The 23713-nt window shown below is 41.9% G+C and overlaps 1 protein-coding gene across 1 annotated transcript; it reads left to right on the top strand.

The window, feature by feature from the left end:
• The first annotated feature begins 697 nt into the window (after positions 1 to 697).
• MAP3K8 (mitogen-activated protein kinase kinase kinase 8) lies at positions 698 to 19267 on the top strand. Its single transcript, XM_054060213.1, has 9 exons — positions 698 to 810; positions 3281 to 3405; positions 4325 to 4685; positions 7223 to 7387; positions 8907 to 9168; positions 11135 to 11241; positions 15416 to 15568; positions 16152 to 16398; positions 17906 to 19267. Exons 2-9 carry the CDS (start codon positions 3371 to 3373, stop codon positions 18037 to 18039), a joined length of 1464 nt encoding a protein of 487 aa, XP_053916188.1. The 5' UTR covers positions 698 to 810; positions 3281 to 3370; the 3' UTR covers positions 18040 to 19267.
• The last annotated feature ends 4446 nt before the right edge of the window (positions 19268 to 23713 follow it).

The following is a 23713-nucleotide window of genomic DNA, read 5'->3' as shown; positions in this document are numbered from 1 at the left end:
CAAGATCAAGTAGTGAGTCTATCTGAATCTCTGCATGTGTCAGGATGCTATTTGTGTCAGACTTTGGACAATTTTGAGCAACACAGGAGATGCAGCTTTTAAAAAAGGGAGTCGGTGTATCTGGAAAGAGTAAACGGAAAAGGAGTTATATACTGAAAAGATACACTAAAGCCTAAGAGGAGAGTTTGACCTCAAACACTGTAAGGAAAGTTTTGCCATTGAGTTCACGAAGCACCTCACTGTGCAGGTAACAAAGACAGAATACAGCACGTGTCTCATGAGATCAGGGCACAGGTTTAACTCCTCAGCTCCTAGTGCTGCGGCAACTCGTTTTGGTCATCTAGAGGTGCCACTTCTCTCCTTCATCAAAGCCTAATCACTTAAAAAGAGCTTTTGGGCAGTGCAGTCCTGCCAGAGTTACTGCCTTTTGGGTGAGGAATAAAACGTAGTCCTACCTAATTTTAGCAATTACCAAACTCAGGCTACTGTACTTTAACCCAGCTGCCACTAAATCCTTCCCATCGTTGTCCTAGATCTCCGAGTTCTGCTGGGGTGACGCTTCACCTAAGCGTGCGCAGCAGCTGCCGGGGCGGTGGGAAGGGCTTCCCCAGCGCCTCCAGCCCGGGACCCGCACCCGCCCCGGATCCCAAAACCGAAACAAAAACCCGGTGGGGAGCCGCCCGCGTTCCCCGCGGAGGGCGGCGCTACCTGCGTCCTTCCCCGCCCCCGGGGAGTTCCCCGCGGTCCCGGCGCTGCTGCGGGCGGACAGACGGACAGACAGAGCCACGGTTCTCCCTGCCGCGCCCGCGGGTGAGCGGGGACGGGGGGCACCGGGCGGGCTGCGGTGTGGTGGGGATGGAGGGGCGGGGGCTGCCGGCACGGGCAGCGGAATCGGCTGCAGGGCAGGAGGGGGGTCCTCGCTGCTGGGGAGGGGCTTCTGCCCCCCACAGAGCTTGGGGGGATGGTTCTTTTTCCCCAGGTGAAAATCGGCGTGATGTAAAATTGGAATTGCTTATCCTTTCAGAACAGACCTATTTGTCAAAGAGATTGTGTTTTTCGATGTCTACTTTTAACTTTTCTTAAAAGCAATGAAGGATTTATTTTACTCTATTTAAAATAATTTTACTCTATTTTACTCTACTTTATTTTCGTCTATTTTACTCTACTTTATTTTACTCTATTTTACTTTATTTTCGTCTATTTTACTCTACTTTATTTTACTCTACTTTACAATTGCTGGACAAATGCTTATTACTTAGACCCAAACATTGTTTCCTGAAAGCAGCATGAGGAATCTTTATTGTGGGTGTGTGATTATTTTGAGCCATTCTATGCAGGTTTGGGTTATTTTTTTATTTTGTGTGTGTGTGTGTTTTTTCTTTGTTTTGGGGTGTTTTTTTGTTTGTTTGTTTTGTTTTGTTCATACTTGACACAAAAAGGTCCCACAGGGTCTTGGAAGTCTGGTATCCAGTTACTCTTACTTTAATATGGTGGATTTAATAGTGCTCTCAAGTAGCACACTTCTCAGAAAAAGGGATTTAAGGAAAAACTAGTCATAATAAATAGAGAAATAGTCTTGGCTTGCAATTGACTCATATGATGATGTTGAAATAATGGCGGAACTGGTGAAAGAGCCTTGTGCTTTAGCAACTCTCCGAAGTGCTTACATTTAGTTTTCTTTTTCCACTGTAGGTAATAAGTTTTTTACACTTACTGACGCAATTTCTGTATTTAACTGGATTGCAGAGCTTGTGGAGTGATAGTGAAACTGTTGAGAATATTAGTATTGTGCTGTAGTTTGGGAACATTTTGAGGAACAGAGCAGAGCTGGCGCTTATGGAAAGCTGCAGTTGGTCTAAACTGTATAAGGTGCCTAAGATGCATGAAAATGTTACCAGAGAGCGAACTAGTTTAATTGTGGTATGTACTTGTCTTTATCCTCAAAAGACTAGAGCATCTAGAGGCTCATGTTGTTCTTAAGAAAGTCCCTCAGGACTAGTTTCTAACTTTACCTGATTTTACAGATGAAGTCTCTCAGTTCCTTTTCTGACTGGACTGTTTCTTTTCTCTCCAACCCCATTAATTCAGCACCAGAAAAAGCAATGAATAAAAATCCTGCAATGGATAAAAAATAGAAGTATCTTAAGGAGTAAACAATTTCAGGCTTGGTTAACCGCCTTAGCTTGGGCATAGAGCAGGAAGGTGGGATGCTAGGGGTTAGAAAACGCCCCTAGCATCTTTTATTTCTTGTGTAGGTTGGAAAAACCCGACCTCTGTCAGCAGCCCAGATATGAAGACTGGGAGCTCCCCACTTGAGTAGCGCTCGTGACCACAAGGTTTCCCTCCCAGCTGCCCTCATGCTGGGCGTGCTGTCAGGTTGACTTGAGACTGGGTGAGCTGGTGCGGATTGCTGGTGAAAGTCACTGTGTGAATCTTGGCGGGGCCAGGGGGGCACGGTACTGTTCTGCTACATCACCCCAGGGGTTTGAAAGAGAGCGCGTGGTGCTGCAGGGGCTCCCCTTGCCTCTTCCTATGCTGCATCTGCTGGGCTGTCCTAGCCTGCCTTTTGAACGCGCAGCACATGGCCCGAGTTTCTTTGCCAAGTCAGCTGCGTCATTTTAGTTGGTTTTCTTCAACGTTAGAGCTGACGTAAATACTCTAACCCATGAGAAATATTGCCACAAAGCTTCCACGTCCCTGCGGGGAGGGTAACAAAGATAATGATCATAACCAGAAACTGTACCTGGGTAAATGGCATTGCTTCATGGCCTCAGGGGATCGAGTCTGCTGTTTGTCCTTGAGATAAATAGGTTGTGCTTACTGCCTTTCTTTTTTCTTCTTTTTTTTTTTTTTTTGTTTGTTTTTAAGTGTCTTTTTGTCTGGTTGTTATTTTTTTGCCCAAGATAGATGGTTGCAGTGGATTATGAGAAGGGGAAGTGAAAGCTCTCTAAAGAAGGCGGCATACTTTGTTCTGGTAGAGGAAAAGGAGAGCCTTCTCTTCTTTGCTGTTGGCAAGCATGAGGCAGACAGAATAAAACTTGGGACTGAACTATGGAAAATTGTTTTTCACTACTACTTGGAAATCTGGGTGATCATGCAGTAGCTTGATTCTTTTTCTGAGCTGTCATCTTTTTGTCTTTCTGAAAGAAAAAATCCCCTGTTATCTCAGCCTTGTGGTTACTAGTTTTTCTTTCCATGAAGCAAACAATCACATGAGTATAAACCAGTCCTTCTGCTTGAGCTGGTATGCCATGGTTTTATTTGTTTTCTTTTTTAATAGACTGCTACAGAACGCTGTGAAATTATTGTTGGTGGTAAATACAGGTTCTAGAAACATGACGACTTCAGGGATTATATTGAGAAATTTTTGATGGTTTTGTGTGATGTAACCAGGATAAATACAAGGTAAGTGCTCCTAGACATACATGTGTTGAAAAATATTTGTGTAAGTATTTTAATGACTGACCATGCAAATGTTTTTAATTTTAATAGAGTAACTCTCTCTGGAATAAAGTAGGAACCTGGGTTGGGAAAGGTCGTCTTGGGATGTTGAATCCAGTTTCTAGTAGTGAAAGTCCACTTCAGCAAAACGGTCAGGACTTTTATAAAAAGTTATTGCTAGAATAGTGAGTGTAGAAAAATCTGCAGGAAACTGCTTCAAAAGCTCATTGCATTTAGGATAGCTGCATTTCTGACTTTCTTCCAAAACTGGTGAAAATTTCTCTTAAAGTCTGGTGCTGGTCAGTTATTTGCAAAAGCGATGGGTTGTGTATCTCAGGTGGTGACTTGTGCTTTATGCAATGATAAAAATAGATGCTTATTATTAGGGGAATGATCTTGCTCCATGACCTTCTCCACTTTCTGGACACATCACATTAATTACTCATAAAAACTTGTGGATAAACCAATTGGTTAGGTTTTATCTCTCTGTCGGTCATTTCCAAATAATCAATTTGTTCATTTGTATCAAGGATGCTCCTTCATTTTTGCGTGTCCAGGAAAATGTAACTTGTTTGTACTTCCTTGCTGTGCCAGGTCCTCTAATGAAAAGCTTTATCAAATTAAATTCCAAGAATGAATGACAGAGGAGGTTCACTGATAACTTCTAACAGAACTTCACTAGTAAAGACTTCTTCTCCGTTTCCTTTTCACCTAGTCTGCTAATTAAGTTTTTTCTTCATTATGCAAATTGATAATTTTAAATCTTACTGTATAATGATGAGTTGTCTATCACCCTGATTGCCTCTTTTCATTTTTACTTTGCTAGAACAAATTCAGGTGAAAAGTGTTTTCAGGTTTGTGTCTTCCTTTTTTTTTTTTTCAGGAGTGGTTTTGCAAAGTGGACAGTAATGGAGTATATGAGCACAGGTAGTGATAGCAAAGAGGAGATTGACCTGTTCCTAACTGATTTAAATATGTCTGAGGTCATAGACATCATGGAAAACCTTTATCCAGATGGAGACCTTGCAGTCTATGAAGACAGCTTAATTACAGTGTGTGAAGAGGCAAATCAAAATGAAGAACGTGCAGAATCTTTACTGTTCTGTGAGAGGGAGGTTTCTTTGATGTCCTCCGTCAAATACGGGACTGTGGAAGACCTGCTTGCTTTTGCAAATCAGGTGTCTAATACTGCAAAACAATTTAAAGGATGCAGACAGCAAGAATCCGGAATCTTGTTGAATATGGTACGTCTCTCTTATTTTTACTTGAAAATTAGTGGATATTAGGAGTTAGAAGTTTTTAATGAACCTGAAGATCTCTCCTAGTCCCAGGAGTAACAATCAGGCTGTTGTTCATTGTGCAAACCTGGGACTGGAAGGAATCTCTGAGGCTATCAAGTCTAGCCCCTGCAGTCTCAGGCAGCTATAGAGGAAGGTCTTTTGTTTGGAAAGATCCACCGTATGTTGCCTTTTGGTATCTTTGGAGATTAGAAAACATTTCCCAACATTGAGTACAGACTTAAGATGCACAATAAAAAAAGCAAAAGCTATAACTGTGATGGATTAGAGGTTTGGGAGACAGTAAGGTTTTTTCAGTGTCTTATGTTCATGTAGTAAAAAGAGTTCATTATTGAAAACTCACAAATAAAGGTCTAGGAACTACTTTGGTGTAGTTGCTGAGTTAGTGTAGTTTCACTCTATATGCATGAAGTAGAAGAAGTAGTAATATAAGGAGAAATAGTGTGTAGTATCAACTGTGACTTACAGAATTACAGTATTATGTAATGTCACATGTTGCTAAATTCAAATATAGATACATTGTTTTGAGATATGATTATTTTTTCCCTAAAATGATTTGTGTTCTGCACAAATCTGTAGATATTGGTGTCGTTGTTAGTGTAATTCCAGTTGGTCTGGAAACAATCATGAAACAGAAGTTTATTCATGTATGTTTGTCCTGCCGCTTTATTTCCCTAGGATGTTTTACAACTAGCATCTTAAATATCTTGCATATATTATGTTTTATAAGTCAACATTGGTTACTTGAGGCTTACTGGTTATGCAGGTGTGGAATAGCACAGGGTATTTCTTTATTCTGATTTGGAGGGAGCATTGCAGTATTGCAAAACAAGTCACTTAAACTCTGTAACACTGAAATGATACTTGCTAATATTGTTTCCTATACTTTAGGATAGGCACTGTTCTACATACTGGTGGTTGTTTTGCTTACATATTATTTCTACAGATGCATACAATTGATATGAACCAAGTACCATTAGGTGCACGTGACCCCATTAAGCAACTGAGGACTGGAGGCAGGGCATCACCTGTACATGCATTTCAGCAGGTGCATCTAACTTGTAAATACCTGCAGCATTTTGATTAGGATTCACAGTGTTTGATAGGCTGGTGACCCCCACTGACTGCACTGTGGCTTGCATCACGGGGGGGTCTTAGAGTGTGCAAGCTGGATTTCTTTCAGTTGAAACTAAACTGAAAGATGTGTTATAGCCACAAACGAGCAGTCACTCTACAGGACTAGGCTAGCAACTAGTCCTGAAAGCCTCCAGAAAACGTGAATAGCGGGTTGGTTATTGCTCTCTTGCTCTCCAAATCCACTTCAATTGGTCTGTGTTATTTTCCAGGATAGGCGTAACCCGTGTGGATTAGCTAGTCTCAACCCCTTGAAATGCAGAAATGAGCGCTCAGGAGTCGCTAGAGTCTTTTATTCTTGGCTCTGATAAGTAGAGAGAAGGCTCATTTAGCATATCCTAACCAAAACACTCTTTATTAAAAGACACATACTCTGCCCAATAGTTAGGAACTTGTCCTCCCTAAAATTAAGAACATTTAAGGATTAACTTATTTCATGTGGATACTAGACACAAATGACAGTTTTAGCAGTCAAGAAGATACTTTCCTAATTGAAAAACATGGGGGTAGTTAAAGTCCACAAAGATTTTGTGTGTTACATCTTAAAAAGAATTCTAAACCAAATAATCTTTCTAATATGCTGTTATCTTAAAAAGGGTTGCTGAAGAGCTGTACGTGAGACCATGTGGCATACATGAAGTGAGAAATGCCCTTGATGTGCTTTTACAGATCTTCAAGGATCTCTGTAAAGTAGTAGTAAACAAGTTAATGATATTCCAGATACTGACAATGCTGTATATCCCTGAATTAATTGGAAGCACATTCACAGGAAACATTACTAATTCTTCAGTTGAGAGAATATTAAGAAACTACAGAAGAAAGGTTTTTTTTTTTTTGAACTACAGTATAAAACTGATAAAATTGCAGCAGACTTCTTCATCCTTTTAATTGGGAGCAGAAATTCTGATAAAAGATGGCAAATTAAAATGTGTTCCCCTAGCAGGACATGTGATATTAGGAAATGCTGAAACTCTTGCTCACATTGTAAAAGGTAGCGTCTGAGTAACAGGTATGTGGCATAACGAGTTAGCAGATTACAGGAAGGACAAACATGTGCAGGTAAACCTAATAACAAGAGGCAGATAATTTCATTAACCCAGCTGCTGTTGTTGTTGTTTCAAGACAATTAATTGCAACTTACACTTTGTAAATTAGTCACTGGAGAGAAACGTGGATGCCTGGGCTGTGAATGAATGCCACACCTCACATGCTGTTCCCATTTGGTGTTTCTAAATAAAGACTGCAGAACAGATTGCATGCATCATGCACGTATAGAAGTGCTATATTTTTTGTTTTATTTCCACTACATATAACTTCATTGTGATATTTTTTTTTTGTAAACTCCACAGATCACACCCAAGAATGGGCGCTATCAAATTGACTCAGATGTGCTCCTGTTTCCGTGGAAGCTGACTTACAGGAACATTGGCTCTGATTTTATTCCTCGGGGAGCTTTTGGGAAGGTCTACTTAGCCCAAGATAGAGAAACGAAGAAACGAATGGCATGCAAACTGGTATGCTGTGTTAGTTCAGTAGTTTTCTCTCTGAGCAAATACTGTACAACTTAGTACATGCAGTATATTTTCAAATATGTTGGCATCAAATTCCACTGTTAGACTCATGATTGTCGGGGTTTTTGGCTGACATAAGGTAGGAAAAATGCATGCTTTTAACAGTTAAACTTGTTTAATTTTTGGCTCTGAGGCTGCAAAAGTGTCAGCGTTTTGAAAGTATCTGGAAGTATGTGCAACTGCTATGTGGGCAGGCCTGCTGCAGTGTTGGGGTAGAAGAATTTCTACTTGTCCTGCTGTACTCATGGTGGTAAAATATCAGCATGAGGTCATGACCTGGCTGAAGGTGATAGCAAAACCCTGTTGCTGCAAATGGTTTTAGGATCTTGTCCTTTAAGTATGGTCTTTGGACAGAAGTTTTCTTTGCTCTGGTGCCATTAATGTCCCTGAGAGCTCAGTTTACGTGCAGTTCTCATTATTGGGCACTGACTGAGCATAAGGTTGTGAAATATTTCAAGAAAACTGCTGAGCATCCCTCTATTTTTACACAAGCCATTTTCTTTCATCTTTACCTTTCAACATACTATTCTGAATTGAATCTGAATTGAACAGCAAATTAGGGCCAGAAAAAAGCTCATCTGGAACACTGCTTTATATCCCCTGGCTTATGAATAAATGCCTGTATTACCTCTGCATGTGAAAGATTTGGGGAGGCAGCTGTATATCCTTCCCTTGCAGCTTGTACATCTACCTGTGGACAGATTTAGTTTGCTACTCCTGCATAGCCCACTGTAGAATTAAGGCTTCCTAATATTTCTGAAAATACGAACAGTATTTCTCATGGAAATAAAAATATTAGCCTCTTATTTAGCTCACAGTGATGAGTCTGAGGGAAGGAGAATAAAAAGAGCAGTAGTAGCCTTTCTGTATGTAGGTAAACACTGCTTTTTATTGTCTTGGTAATCTGCCATCAGTACTTTTTAAAGAAATAAGCGAGCTGTTGGGTGCTCGCTTTAAAGCAGGATTCATTTCTTGTAAGTTGTAAAACAGTGCTGATAAGGCCTGAATTGAGGTCAGTAATTGAGGGAGGGGTAGTGTGTAGACTGTGAGCACTGCAAGCACTGATCTGTGTGTTGGACAGGTGTACAGTTCTGGTAGAGTAGATTAGACTGCACAAAGCTAATGGAAAAAGCAGTGGGATTTTTATCCTTCACCAGGAAGTTTGCATAGGGCTTTTGCGTAAGCACTGGATTTTGACAGGAATAACTCTTGCTACATTGCTTTTTCTGGAAGATTGCACTTTTTATCTGGGCATGATTCCAAAAACTCTCTCAACTTCAAAGAGGATGTATCTTAACTGGAAAGGAAGAACAAGTCACAGGATCAAAATAAAGCTCTGTATTTTAACAAGTGGATGAGTGCTTTGCTTCCTTCTTCCATTTTGATCTACAGGATGACTAGTATTAGTACAGGTAACTTGGTTTTTCATCTGCTTTTCTGTTTTTTTGATTCAATGTTCTAGGTCCCAGTGGAACAGTTCAAGCCATCGGATGTTGAAATACAGGCATGTTTCCGTCATGAAAACATTGCTGAATTATATGGTGCTATTTTGTGGGATGAAACAATCCATCTCTTTATGGAAGCTGGAGAGGGAGGATCTGTCATGGAAAAGCTGGAGAGTTGTGGTCCTATGAGAGAATTTGAAATCATTTGGGTGACAAAGCATATTCTGAAAGGACTGGACTTTCTCCACTCCAAGAGGATTATCCACCATGATATCAAACGTATGTGTATGTGATTCCTTGAGGTGCTTTCTGATCCAAGCTGGAGTGAGGCTTCGTTGGAGAGCATGAGACTGAGCTGGGGCATATATCTGGGAGGGAGGTATTCATAATGCTCAACAAATGACAAGATCAGGTTATGGAAATAATCATTATTTACACTATTTATGAATTCATTTCAGTGGAGAAGATTCAAAAGTCATAGTTCCTTTGCCTTTCTTCAGCAACTCAATTTGAAATAAAAACCTAAAGAAAATGAATGACATTTTCAGACTGTGTTAAGCCAGAAGTTTCCCTCTTTTCATATAAATTCATCCTGAATGCTTCCATGCCCACCTTCCACTTGCACTGCCATGAATATTAAATTGCTTTAAAATTTAATTTTAATGCATTAAATTTAATTTAGTATTAAATATCACCTCACCTCTGCAGACAGATACATTCTGATTTACTAGAAACAGGGCAACTATTAAAGACTTATCTCTTCTGTGAGTTAATTTTTGCTAAACTTAGTGGTTTAAAATAGAAATGTTGAAACCGAAGTGTTACAAAAAATAGTTGACAGAAGGAGAGTATCAGGATTTTTATCTTGATTTTTGCTCTTTTTTTAAATTAATGTAGGTCACTACTTCAGATGTAAGCATTTGAGATTCTGACAACTATAAAACTGCTTAATTTTCCCCTTAGTTGTGCTTTCTTGCTTGTAGTAAGAGTCTTTCCTATGGGTTTATTGTAATTGGCAGTAAGAATGACGTGAATTAAAAGATTTAAAACCAAAACCAGCCAAAACCCAACCCACTGCATCTTGATAATGGATAGGAGAACTGGGCCATCGTGAACGTGGCAGATGTGAATGTGTTTTGCTTTTCCCAGCCTTTTTCGGCCTTATGTTGGTCCAAAGTCTGTGTCTGGGTGCAGTCCCAAACAGACATCAGAACTTGCGGTTTTGTGGCAGTGTGGCCTGCTGCACTGTTCTTTGTGGTGTTTAAAATCCATATCTTCAAAGGTATCCCTAAAATTACAGATTTATTTATGTAGTTTTGTGGCACTGATAGGGAGGCAGATCGATCAAGGGTTGCTTCAGGAACCAGTACCGCTGAAATCAAGCATGTCTTCCCACTGGATGGCAGCGAGATGGAAAATGACCCACAGGTTTCTCTGGGAGAAAAATGCTTTTTTTATTGTGTAACCTGGGGACTTCCATTTGTCCACATCTTCTGAAACAGCAAACACTAGTTTCTTAAGGCTTGCACAAAGTGCTTCATAAATATTTGATCAGAAGTACAATTGCAAAGAAAGCCTCTGGGTACAAAGTCGTGCCTTTGGCAGAGTTTTATGAAGGAAGTTGAATTAAGGTCCTAGATATTGCTGCAGTTTGGTAAAAGTCTGGATCTCTGTCTTATATTACTTCTGCAGCAGTGGTGTCTCCTTTGTCATCACACTGAGCCTCTCGTGCTGATCGGTGCAGGAAGCCAATGTGGCTGCTGTGGAAGAGACTCAGTTCCTCTCTGATGCTGTCTTCATTTAAATTGTTAGTGTAGAGAAACCCCTTGGTGAGCAGAAGCTGTGTTCTTTATAGCCAGATCTGCACAGCATCCTCTCCACCTTGGAGGCTATTAAATGTATTCAGAGCAAGCCTCGCTGTGCTGACATGCCTGCCAGCCTTACACCTTCCTCCTTTGCCCTCAGCCATTTTCTCCGTCTCTCTCTTTTATTTTTTTAGCTAGCAAAACAACCAAATGTTGCTTCTTTTATGTAAACCAGTACAATTTGATGTTTAAGATATGACGCAAAATTTGACCTAATCACTAACAGACCTGTTTTGGCAAGGAGAATGACCGTGTCAGCTATAGAGACTGGTTGTGCTAATCTCCCTTTTCAGACTAATATCAAAATGAAACAAGCAGGTGGTAATATATGTGCCATGTGTGCTAGAAACTCAAATGTTGTCATTTTGTTTTTCTTTTAGCGAGCAACATTGTCTTTATGTCAACTAAGGCTGTTTTGGTGGATTTTGGCCTAAGTGTTCAAATGACTGAAGACATTTACTATCCCAAAGACCTTAGAGGAACAGAGGTAAGAAGCCAGAGGGACAAAAGCCTTTATGTTGTATTACTCCCATGGGTGTTATGCTTAGGGCTCAAATTTGGAGCTTGAAGGTGGAAGCTTTGGCAAAACAGAGTTATGGTGACTTATCAAAAAGTTACAAACATTAATATTATCTTCATTATATTTTTATTTTCAACTTGTTGAATGGAGAATTGGGTGTTACACTTTGAAAGCCTTGTCACCTTCTCTGAAATCTCATTTGTTAGCTGTTATTAAATCTGAAGTCAAAGAGGAATTTGGCTTCACTGAAGTCAAACAAAGGAACAGTAATCTGAGGAGGGTTGTTTGTAGTGAATCAGCTGCTGGTCAAAGACGCTTCAGACAGGAATTTGTTCTTTGCTCTAGAAAGATTTCTTCTGAGATACCGGCTATGGACTGGGATGACCTGCTCAACATAGTAGTTTGACTCCTCCTTTGAAACCACAGAAATTACAGACCTCTGGGTTTCATCCTTTAGCATTTCTAATCTCTGTTCCCCACCAATGTGTAACTGTCTTGGTTTTTGGGGGCTGCGTGTGGCACAGTTGATGATTATCTGGTAAGCTGCTTAGGCATTACAGTGATGGAGGTGGAAGTCCTTTTAAATGTTCTCAGTGACTTTGGCTCTGAAAGCGCACAGAGGTCCTGCGTGTCACTTGGGCTACACTCCTGCCTTAGTGTTTCCAGGGCTGGAGCTTTAGCAAACAATGAAGCAGCAACAATTAGCTTGGATAGCTGCTGCAAATGTGGCTTTGCATGCTCTCTTTTGTTTAAGGAGGTTGTTTACAGGAAACCTTTAGCTGAAATGTTGGTGTTTACCATTTTGATAGTCTTCCACAGTATAGGCAAGCGTTTAAAGGAGGTGCTTGTATAGCTGACAAAGATCATTTCACTCCTTGGCAGGATAGCATAAACCAAGATTTCACAGAATATCAGGCTTGTTTGTTTATTTGTTTTCAAGATATTTGGGAAAATACTTGAGCACTTGTTTTCACTATCTTTCTAGTCGTGAGGAAAGAGCTTAATGTGCTTACTGTATGGGAAGCAACATGCTTTCTGACATTGTGTTTATACTTCGTGGGGGGTTTATTTTGGTTTGGTTTGGACTTTTGCTTGTTCGTTCAGGGAGCAGGGGTGTGTGTGTTCTGTTAATGAGACTAAGAAAAATTGTGGCAATGAGTTGGAAGCCCTGGTGGGGTGTTTCTCAAGGGTGGAGGTGTTTGCAGAGTGGACTTGTGATAATTACTAGATGATGTTTAAGGTCCCTTCCAACCCAAACTATTCTGATTTGTTCCTGGCTGTTAGAAGACAGGCCAAGTTCATGTTGGTAAGAAGTGCAAAAAACACTTAGGTTTCAATTTAGTAGGAAGAAAATTATCCTGCACTGTTGAGCACCTGCAGTCATGTCTTTGGAAAAAGAATAATCTCCAGAACTCTGAAATATGGCAGTGCTTGGTGTTTTCTGTCTCAGGTAAGAGGTAACCAGTCCTTGGAACCGACAATCCTGCTGTTCTGCTGCAGCATCACAGCAAGAAGCAGGGTTGCAAAGAGAATACTGGGAAAGAAGATTTTCAAATCAATCAAGTACTTAGAAGAATATCACAAGTGCTAGTCTATAAGCTTTCTCTGCTTACAGCCTTCCTCGTAAGCATCTTCCTCTCCTCAGTGCCTGTGTTCAAGCATTGTGGGGTGACTAATCCAGTCATCCACAAATGTCTTCTATAATCTTTGATAGAACTGTTTTTTTCTTGGTATTTTCAAAGGAAGATTTTGGCTCTCCAAAGTCCTCCTATGTTTTTCGTCCTCTATTATACAGCCTTAAGAAGTGGTGCAGTTGTCCAGGAGGACTATTTCTGCATGTAGTTGTGCAAGCCCTTGCTGGAACTCTGTCACTGCTATGCACCACCATGCCTGTGAACTCGCTGGTTTCTTTTGCATCTAGTATTGGCAGGACTGGTATCCAAGAAGGAAGTGGCAGTTGGAGTTACCTTTCTCCTGTGCATGTTCTCCTCTACAGCTTTAGGGGTTTTATTTGCTGCTATGGCACTGAAAGTCTGAATATAGTGAATCTTCTTTGTGTTTATGAAAATGAATACTTGCATTTCTGGTCAGAATGATTGAAAGAAAGTTAAATCTTGGTTAACTGGTGTATCATGAAAAGACTGGGGTGTATGCACACTATGCAGAATGTGTGCAGCACAATATACCATGGTTGTGATGAAATGAAAATACATTTTCTGGGCATTTGCTGCCTTTCTGTTATGCTTCTGTCAATTTGTTAAAATACTTAAGCTTCAGTTACAACCATTTGAAGGGAGGAAAATGTTTGCTACGGTTTGTTGAGTATGGAAGGTGTGATTCATTTGCAGGAATACTAAACTAAAATTAGCACAACACAATGAAAAGTACTGGTTTGGGGATGGGTTGTGTCTCTGGTCTGACTGGCAGACAAGTGGCCAGCTCAGCAGCCGGAAAGAGTGAGAATGAGGACTGTACCTGGAACCTGAGCTGCTTACTTTTTTGGCAACAGTCTTAGGCCAGCCTAAATCAGGCTGAAATGACAGCTTTGGTGCATGTTTCCTTTTTGCTTTATGTCCACCTGCAATCAAGGTGCATCTTGACCATTTCCACACTTTGACTATGACTGCAGACAGGTTCTCTTTCTAGCATCCTTCTTTTCCTCAAGAAGGCAGCTGCTTTTTGTTTATGTAGATTTCACTCAAGTTGCACTGTATTTGCTAATGACCTTTTTTACAAAAGCAGAAATTCTGTTCTTTGCTCCTTCTGAGACTTTAACATGGGAGGTGTGACGCACTCTATCTTATCCCTGAAGAAAGCAATGTATAGGAGTAAGTAGCTGTAGACACCTGCTGAACCTTTGCACATGCTTCTTATTAGAAGCAGTATTTGTAGATATGGTATGTGATTTACTGGGAAATATTCTTTGGAATTTGCGTGAGACCCGCAGCCATTCTTTATCTGTGATAATTAGTCAAAACATGTAACTTCCTGATTTTGTGTCAGTTAATGGCTTTTAACATGATTCTTTGTGGCATGCTTACTTGAACTAATTAAAGTTCTATTTGGCTACTTTAGAGGGAAGTTGGGTGAGGGAAAAGTAGAAACCAGAAGCAAATAGGGTGGCTTGCTAACCTAGTGTGTTGTGGGCTGTGCCTGTGTTGTGTTGAAACCTACTCCCTCAGCCAGCAGTGGTGGCAGGGCTGTGCTGGCATCTCCTGCCAGCTGTGGGGTGTACCTCCTGTAACCTGCCTGTCTGGTTCTCTTCCAGCTGCACTCTGAACTGCCTGGAACTGGCAGGAACTTCCCACTAAATCCTGCTCGACAAATCCACAAACATTTGAAACAGTGAAAAGTTTAGATGGAAATTATATTTTGGTTTAGATGAGATTTGAATTTTTGGTTTTGAAAAGAGGATCTAAGAAGGATGCTTGCCTTAATAGCTGCTCTGGGGGTAACATGGTAAAAAGGGCATGTAGGTCTGAAGAGACCTGGCTTGTTCCTCACTATCCTGTTTCTTTAGGATAATGCCCCAACATGCAGGTCATCAGATAAGGGGAAGAGGGGAGAAAGAGTATGGAAGACAGGAAGGTGTATATCTGTCAGATCTGCCCAGAAGAGTTATGTAGTATCCAATGTAGCAGGGATTTGAGGAGTGAATTCCTACCCCCAGCTGAGTGGCTAGCAGTGGGATCACCCCGTTTAGCCTAGCGCAGGCCTGTGTTGTTCAAGAATAGGGCAGTCCTAGCAGTGCCTGGCAAAACTAACTGGCAATTCAGGCACCTCCTTTTGCTGCAGACGAATGAGGTTCCTTCTACCCAGCTGAATGACACAGAGCTGTGGCTTGAAGCTCAGCCTCTCAAAGCTCAGCTAAGACCCCCAGCCACTCAGCTGTGCCTGTTTGGCAAGGGCAAACCTGGAATACGAGTTTGTTCAGGTGCCATACTAGAAAATCCCTTTGACTGCGGTAATGAGCAGAGCAGAAAAATCTATTCCCCAACTGGTGCTTGGTCTTTAGGCTGTAGGTACTAGTCGGATGCATTCCCTCAAAGGGATTTTGTGATCCCTTATCAGATCGCTAAATGTCATGATTTGTCTTTGCTGTTTTCCCCTATAGATTAATCTTTTTTACTGTTCTTCACAGATTTACATGAGCCCTGAAGTTATCCTCTGCAGAGGCCACACAACAAAAGCAGACATTTACAGCATGGGAGCTACTATTATTCATATGCAAACCGGCATCCCACCCTGGGTGAACAGATATCCTCGTTCTGCGTATCCATCCTACCTCTATATTGTAAGCATCCTTCCTTAGCAAAGCCCTAGCTCAGTTTCAGTATTTGTCAGAGAGATGATATCATAGTTTTTGATTCGGGGGAGGGAGGGAAGAAGTGGATTTTGATCATTTAGGGCAAGACAGAGGCTTAACTGGAATCCTCTGTGGTTTGTGTTACAATTTACAGGCCTTGCTTGGATTTATTGCAAGGACAGGGTTAGAACAGTGTGAAACTTGATTCGAATGAACCCATCTGTGTTCTACTTGTATGTTTTGCTTAGAAGATAGAGATAAACTGAAGCCTGGCAAATTTGATTCTCTGTTTCATCCAGTGTGGTACAGAAATCAGGTGAATTTGTATTGCAGTGGATTTTAGGGTTGCCTGGAGTTGCTTTGATTTCATGAATTTATGATAAAACATGATTATTAAAAAAAAAAGGTGAATTTTGTGCAGTTATGTGTTCTGTCCTAATTGATCAGCACAACTTACAGAGGTGATGATTTGTAACTGGGGAATTCCCAGACAACTCGTGTGGTTATCTGTGACTTCCTCTTCCATTATTTTTGGAATAACTGTTTCAGTGGGATTTTTTTGTTCCAACAGATACATAAGCAAGCTCCCCCCTTAGAGGACATTGCTGAAGACTGTAGCACTTCTATGAGAGAGTTGCTAGAAGCAGCTCTAGAAAGGAATCCTAGTCATAGGCTGTCTGCAGCAGACTTACTGAAACATGAAGCCTTACACCCGCCTCCCGAAGAGCAGCCACGGTGCCAGAGTCTGGACTCGGCATTGTTTGAAAGGAAAAGACTACTTGCAAGGAAGGAGCTGCAGTTGCCAGAAAACATTACAGGTAATGATATCAAGTTCACTTACCGTACACTTTGTAGACTTCACTTTGTGTCAAAACTTGATTTGAGTGTTTAGAAACAAATGAAACTCAAAAAGCTTCTGGAAAGACACCAGTAAAAATCCCAATCAGATGAGATCAGACCCAGAGCTCATTAAGTGTTATGTAAAACACTTCACCAGGGGAAGAACTTGCCTGAATTCTGCAGCTCCGGAAGGGCTGGCTCATGAGAAAGTCATGGCAGTCATTCAGGGCACATCTTCATGAAGTATAGGCTGCTGTCCCAAATTGCCTTAATTTGCCACAGTACTGGAGATGTTTCATTGATACTAGTAATTTGTTTGTTAAAAAAAAAAGGTCCAATAACCACCACCATCCCAAACTCCTACATTTAGTGCCTCCTTTAAGACACACACAAAACTATAGCTGTAATTATGCTGAGTGGCAAAAGTAGAAGCCAGTTGTTTTAAAACCAAAAATGACTGTAGGATAGAACATGGTTCCTTTGTACATTAATAAGTACTTTATGAAGGATAATAATCCCTTAGAGAACTCAGCGTGTCTTCAGATAGTATCAAGACCAAGGGATATTTGTTGCCAGCAACTTGCTAACAGGCTTCAAGATGCTTTTCCTCTACTTCTAAATTAAGTTTGGAGGATCCTGACGGAAAGCATTTAAAAACTGATCACAGACAAGTGGTTTATTTGCTTGTGATAAGAATTTGAAAAGATATCAGTGCAAAATTTTGCATGGAGTAATTCATACTTTTTGCAACGAATCTACTTAGCATATAAATCAAACACATTGCATCTAGAATGGCTTTGATTCCTCTGGATTTTGCCGCTTGGGTGCATAGTTCTTTGAGTGGTTCAGGCCATCAGAATCAATTCTTTTGAAGATGAACAAATGTTTGACTGTTAAACTGGAACTTCAATTTTGCTACTTAAAATTCCAGGGCACTCATTACACAAGTATTCAGGGAATTAGAAAGCCATTAGAAAGGTTTCTTCAAACTTCAAATTAAAAGCAAAAAAATAAGTTGAGACTGATGTTTCAATGTTTATTCTGTATTGTCACACCCATCCACACAAAGAGGATGTCATCTGTTTAGATGAAAATTTCCCTGTAATGAAGGGGAATTCTCAACTAGCAGAAATCTAAGAGTGTGTTCTTGCACTAAACTCTCCTTTAGCACTATGGCTCAGGGCATGAGGAATCTCTCTAGCTGGCCCACCTGACGGAGAGTTTGTTGAAAGAGTTGAACACACTTGCTGTTCTGAGCATCAAACTGCTTATCTTTCATTGCCCTAGAGTTGTGGGTTGATTTGGTATCTTCCATTTTATTTTATGAGGTTTGTGCTACATTGTCCATAAAAACTAAGCTTTCTAAACCACAGATAAAAAAGAGCAACTATTAGGCCAATTATTCCAGTAATGTCTGCAGCCATGAAACTGAACTAATGTAGCTCTTTGTCCAATAACGACATGCTTTCTCTCTTTCCTTTTTAGATTCCTCATTATGTACTGGGAGCATGGAAGAGTCAGACCTATTAAAGAGGCAAAGATCGCTCTACATAGACCTCGGAGCTCTAGCTGGTTACTTCAATATTGTTAGGGGACCACCAGCCCTAGAATATGACTAACTCAGTAACATTGTGTGTCAGCAGGTCAGAAATGGACCTCTACCTCTTAAAACTTTATTTTAGGATTTGATTTTCAAATTTGTATATAAAAATATTGCCATTGTAGGCTGTAAAATGTGAATAGTGTTTAATTGCACAGATGATTAAGCTAAACCCTTAGGGGCTCTGATAAGCTGATCCCAAGCAACAATATTTGAGCATCTGCTGGTTCACCATCAAGCAGATGGCAAAAAGAACACTGCTGGGAATGTCTTAATCCAGGATATCTTCCTGTGCTGGGCTTTGCACTTGTATAAAATGTATGTGCTTGCAAAATATTTGAGCATGTGGGCTGTGAGAGTCAAGTCTATCTGAGCTGTCCTTAGAGAGAACCTTCCAAAAAAAAACCAAAAAAATCTTCATTTATCCAAATATGGGTTCAGTCTTGTTCTGTCTCTGAGACTTGGCCAGTCTCTGGTCATTCCTAATGGAAATCAGGGCCTTCCTTAAGCTGAGCTAATTCCTGTCAGCTGTTGCTGGAGCCAAAGCATCACTTGGTTACAGATGTGTATTAACTTTGTGTCTTCCCTGGGCTGTCAGAGCTAAGCAGGGTGCTGTCCCTCTTTTCCATGGGTGTAGGTAATCCTTCATTGACTATATTGGTTGGCTTTGGGAATAGCACATTAAGCTGGCCCTGACAAAGCACAGCAGTGGCTCCACTTGCTTCCTGTGTTACAGCTACTGCAAGGATACTGTGGATGATTTTCAAGGGTAGAGCAAATATTATTCCCTAGTGGTAACAGTGGGCAGGCTCCAGACTCTTGCTTTTTAATACTTTAAAATTTTACACATGTATAATTGCCGTGAGTGCTATGGTTTGGAAAGCCTGTCATTTGTGACAAGCTGTGTTTATGTTCCTATGGAAATGGAATTGTATTGTTCTTGCTGTGCCTCACACATTTGAAACATGATGTTTTGGATGATAGTAAAACTATGTAAACTGCATAGTTCTGTACATCCCATGGGATGAAAATGTAAACTTTTATAAAACTCTTTTTAATGCTTAGGATGACTCTTTATAAGCATTTGTGTAAAAATGGCATACTGTGTATGTTGTACACTGAATCTTTTCTGAAGCACAGTCTCTTTTTCATACCTCTGTTATTTAATGCTCCTTCTATCTAACACATGATCTTAAACAGGTGATTTCTAGTTTGATACTGATATGGTCAAATGAATAAATCCAGCTCAGTGCCTTGAGTTGTGGTCACTCTGTTCTTTCCTCCTTGAAAATGTTGTGGGGCTGTGACTGTGTTCAGGCCAACCTCCCCTACCGTGGCCCCAGTACATTACATGTATCATTCAACTTAACGGAGAGTTGAGTGAAGGTCTTTGTTGCTGGATTTTGGACTCTAGTTAACAGACAGTGAGTGTTTCTGACAAAATCTTGTTCCCAGACCAGAACACTCCTTCTGGACTGCCTGAATGTTGCACAGGTTTGTGTACAACAGGCAGCACTTCAGTCCTGATGTTAACTGCTGCTGCAGAAGTCCTGCTGAGAATAATCCACCTGCTCTAATACTTTGCACAAAATCTCTAGATGACTAGCTGCTTTGAGGAGAGCTGTGTAGGGTATCCCTCTTCATGATCAGGATTAGTCCAGGTATCAGACTTCCAGTACAGCTGACTTACAAACCATTAGGTTATGTTTTCTCTATCTTCACCTTTGCCTTGAGAGCTGCATTCAATTTGTTGGTCTTTTGCTGATGTCTTTTGATCTTTAATGAGATTCACAGAATTAGGAGGATGGAGCTTTTCAGGTAACTGGAGGTGGGCTTAAAATATCTTGCCCAGTTTCCCTTCTATAAAATTAAGGTGTTTATCCACACCAAACAGTGGCTCGATGTTATGCAAATGCTTTTTGAGTGCTGAGCTACTTCAACAATGAGATCCATGTGGGAGTTACAGGCTGTTAGGCAGTGTTTTTTAACACTGAAAAATGTTACACTGATTTTTCTTTATTCTTTTTCTTTAATGCCATCCTTCTCTTCCCCCACCCAGTTAAATGATTTAGCGTGGAAATATTTAGCATATTGGGACAGGCTCACTATTTAATTTTTATTCTTGGTGTACGGCTTTTATATACATACTATACAAGTTATAAGTGACCGGCTTAATCAAAGTAGTTAAGAGTTTATATATTACCAAACATAGGTGATAAGGTTCGACTGAGTAAATGAATAGCTCTGTATAGGCAAATCCACAGGTCTAAACAGGATGAGGCTTCATAATGAATATCACTTCAGAGGACTGGTACACAGTCAACAAATGGCTGTTCAGGTACACCAAACGCCAGATATTGCTACCAGCACTGCGAGCTTTCTAATAGCTGAGGACTGTTTTTCAGATGAGCCTCAGGCTGCAGCTAAGCGGGTATTTCTCTCTGTAGCAATACATCATATCCCAAGCATGTCACATCTATCAAGCATATCCCATAGTGGTTGATCCCTGTAGTGTATAAATTGACCTGTTTGTGCCACTGCCTTGGGAATGAGGTCAGGGAAGTGAACTGGGTTAAAATAACCTGGGAGCAGGAAGATTGTTTCTCTAATCTGGTTGCCTGAGCAGCTGTGTTCTTGGAGCAATCAAGGCTGGAGGGGAGGTCAAGGGAGGAGGAAATGAAAAGGGATGGTGTGAAATCCCTGCCAGCTCATGCCCCGAGGAGGTGGTGGGTCTGCCCTGAGCTGTGCGATTTTGCAAATGGTTTGGCTCTGTTTTTGGCGTTTGGTTTAATTTTTTCTGGCGGGAATACTGAAAGTAATGCTAACTGCAAAGTGCGTGGAGAAACTCACTGCTCACAGTAACTGATGAAATTGGAGAGCCAGAGGTAACTTTTCTCCTCCTGGTCTTAGATTTCTTTTGCTCAGATCAGCCTGTTAACCTGAGACTGCACCGACTGACTGCTGTGCTCCTCTGCAGGGCTTCCTCGTGCAAGCAGCCTACAGCAGGTTTAGAGAACATTTGGAGATGCAATGATCTCTTCGAGATTAGGTTATGCCTTTGAAAGAACATGGGAGAAAAGAGAAGTCAAAGCCCCTTTTTTCCCCCATTTTCTTGTAGCTGCTGCTTCCTTGCAGTCCTTGCCTGCTCTTTTTTCTCCCATGCCTCCTGAAAGTGAGCTTTTTGCTGCTCGGTTTCTGCAGCTTTCTTAACTCGTTCTAAAATCAGGCCCTTGTTTTTCTATTCCTGAAAAAAATGTCAGTGGGAAGAAGAGATCTGGAGGACAAACTGGAAGAAGCAGAAATAAGGGTTTTCTTGCCTGAGGTTTAAACAAGCTCCCCTGTTAACCCAAATGGAGGTTTGAGAGAAACTCAGTAGAAGTGCAGAGTGGTTTGCCCTGTGTGCAGTGCTGGCACAGACGTGGAGGGAGGCCCTTGGCCAAGTGCTAACCTCTTTGTTGAGACCTTGAGGAAACCGGTGTGCTGCTCTTCTGGCTAAGTGGCAGAAGCAAAGAGGCAGCTAGGGGAGGGACACTGGAGGTGTGATGCCTGGAGCAGCTGGGAAGACCAAACAGATAAGTTGAGAAGGTCTGGGGAATACGGAGCTGCACCGTGCCGTGAGAGACCTAAACAGGGAAGGTTTGTACTGCTAGAAACTGCCCTTGGGGTTGTATCAGCTGCATCCAAGGCAGGCTTGGGCACTTTGGGCAACAACTTAGCTTCCTAAGCTTTGCTTTGTATCCTGTGCCCAGGGAGAAAGGACTTTGCACATTCCCAGCAAATAAGCACCAAAGCATTATTTGGAGCCTGAGCTTCCATTTCTTTTCCTGACAGGAAAGGCCCAGCAAGGTCCATTTCTAAAACCACCACCATCCAAAGCTAATCATTTGAGCAATGAGAAAACAAAGACTTTAAGAACATTGCGTGCTGACCAAACTTAGCAACGCCCAAAAAAATTCCAGACGGACCTTGGGAGTGGCTCACTACAGTCCCATGGGCAAACTCATGCTGCTCCAGGCTGGCCACCAGAAATAGCCCTGCCGACTGATACTGGGGCACGGTGACTCACCAGGGAGGAGGCGAGCAGCCATGAGCCTTTGCTCACCTGCGCCCCACACCTCCTGTGCAAGGCAGCACCACGTGTCACCTAAGCAGTAGGGTGGCGTGGCTGCAGGGCTGGTCTGAGCGGTGCCCAGGAGAAGGTGAGTTTGTCTGTAGAAGAGGGTATCAGAGGAAGGAGAGTCAGGTATACTCCAGAGTGAGATGTGCAAGAGAAAATAGCTGTGCTTAGCTGATTCTTTTCAAACCCACATGGAATTACAGCATCGTGGTCACCCATAAACCTGGTCTCAGGCGTGAACCTTGTCAAACAGGAACTGGTTTCAGAGGAAGAGTACTACCACAGTGTCCATGCAGAGTGGGGCAATGCCTCACTTTCAGACTACAGCACTAGGCATAGCCTTGCCAATACAAAAAATTGAAGTAAATAATGATGTTTGAAAAGTTTATAATCCCTCCTAGAACTCATAACAAGTCACATGCTGAAGCAGTACATGGACAAAGAGGGGCAAGGGATGGAAATGAGAAATAGGTAGGGAGTGACTTCAGGAGATGTATGCAGAGCCTGAGAGGAGGGGGTGGCAGGAAGGCATGCATCAAACCTCTGGAGTTGAAGTGCCGTGGAGCCTGTGAGCAGCCTGGGCTTGTCAAGGCTGCTGACAGTGTGAAGTGTTGCCTTCTCCTGTAACTCTCCCTTACAGTGAGCCAAGGTCAACTTTTCTTCTTCCCCTGCCCCCCCCCCCCAAAAAAAATAAGAGAAAAACACAGTTTGCCCAAAGAGGAAGTCTTCAAAACTGGTGTGTGAATCCCCAGTGTAGGTGTTTTCCTTTGTCAGCTCCTCTCTTGCCTATATAAATTGTAAGTGATCAGGAGCTCCTGTGTATGATCCTGGTACACATAAGCTCATGGCACAGCTGACCCTGAGCTGTCAGAGCTGACCCTGAGCAGAGGCCTTTACCACTCTGTCACTGTGGGTGCTGCTTTAGGAGCCTTATCCACTGCCGGTGTAAGGATCCTCTCCAATCATTGAGCTGTTTTCCCTTGTTTTTGTGCATAATGATAGTGGTTTCCAAGCCAAGCTCAGTGTCCACATCACCCATGCCAGCTTCCCTCTCATCCAACAGCATTCGTTCCTCTGGAAAGCAGTCTGGACTCCATGAGTCACTGTCTGCACAGCACATCCTGTGATGCCAGTCAGCCTGGTGACCCTCCGCCACAGGCACAAAGGAATGCTGGAGGAGGCTGGCACCACGGCTATGCTTCTGTGCTGGGTCACCAGCTCCTTGGAGTGACCTGACTGCCACTAGTGGCACAGGCTGTTTAGGGACCCCAGCTCCATCACCTGCTGAGCTCCTGCCAAGGTGCCTGGAGGCAGTGGGTTCCAGCTGCTGCTCTAGGCAGGGCCGGGAGCATGGATATGTTCCAGGGACAGCCGCCCAATGGCACCATGTTCCCTTTCCCCAGGTGCTAGCGGCACAGGACCAACCTAGACCCCCAGGAACATCTGATGGGCAAAGTCCCGGTGGTCCCCATGGGGACCACAATTGTTCTTTCTGGCATACAGAGATGGCAATACCAGGGCACCAGAGATACTGGCAAAGGTATTCCTGCTACGGGATGTGTTTGAAAAATAGTCC

The sequence above is a fragment of the Cuculus canorus genome, chromosome 2 (genome assembly GCF_017976375.1).
Source record: "Cuculus canorus isolate bCucCan1 chromosome 2, bCucCan1.pri, whole genome shotgun sequence".
Classification (NCBI taxonomy): Eukaryota; Metazoa; Chordata; class Aves; order Cuculiformes; family Cuculidae; genus Cuculus; species Cuculus canorus.
Note: the sequence above shows the minus strand (reverse complement) of the source record. Positions and strands in the feature narration are given on the sequence as shown.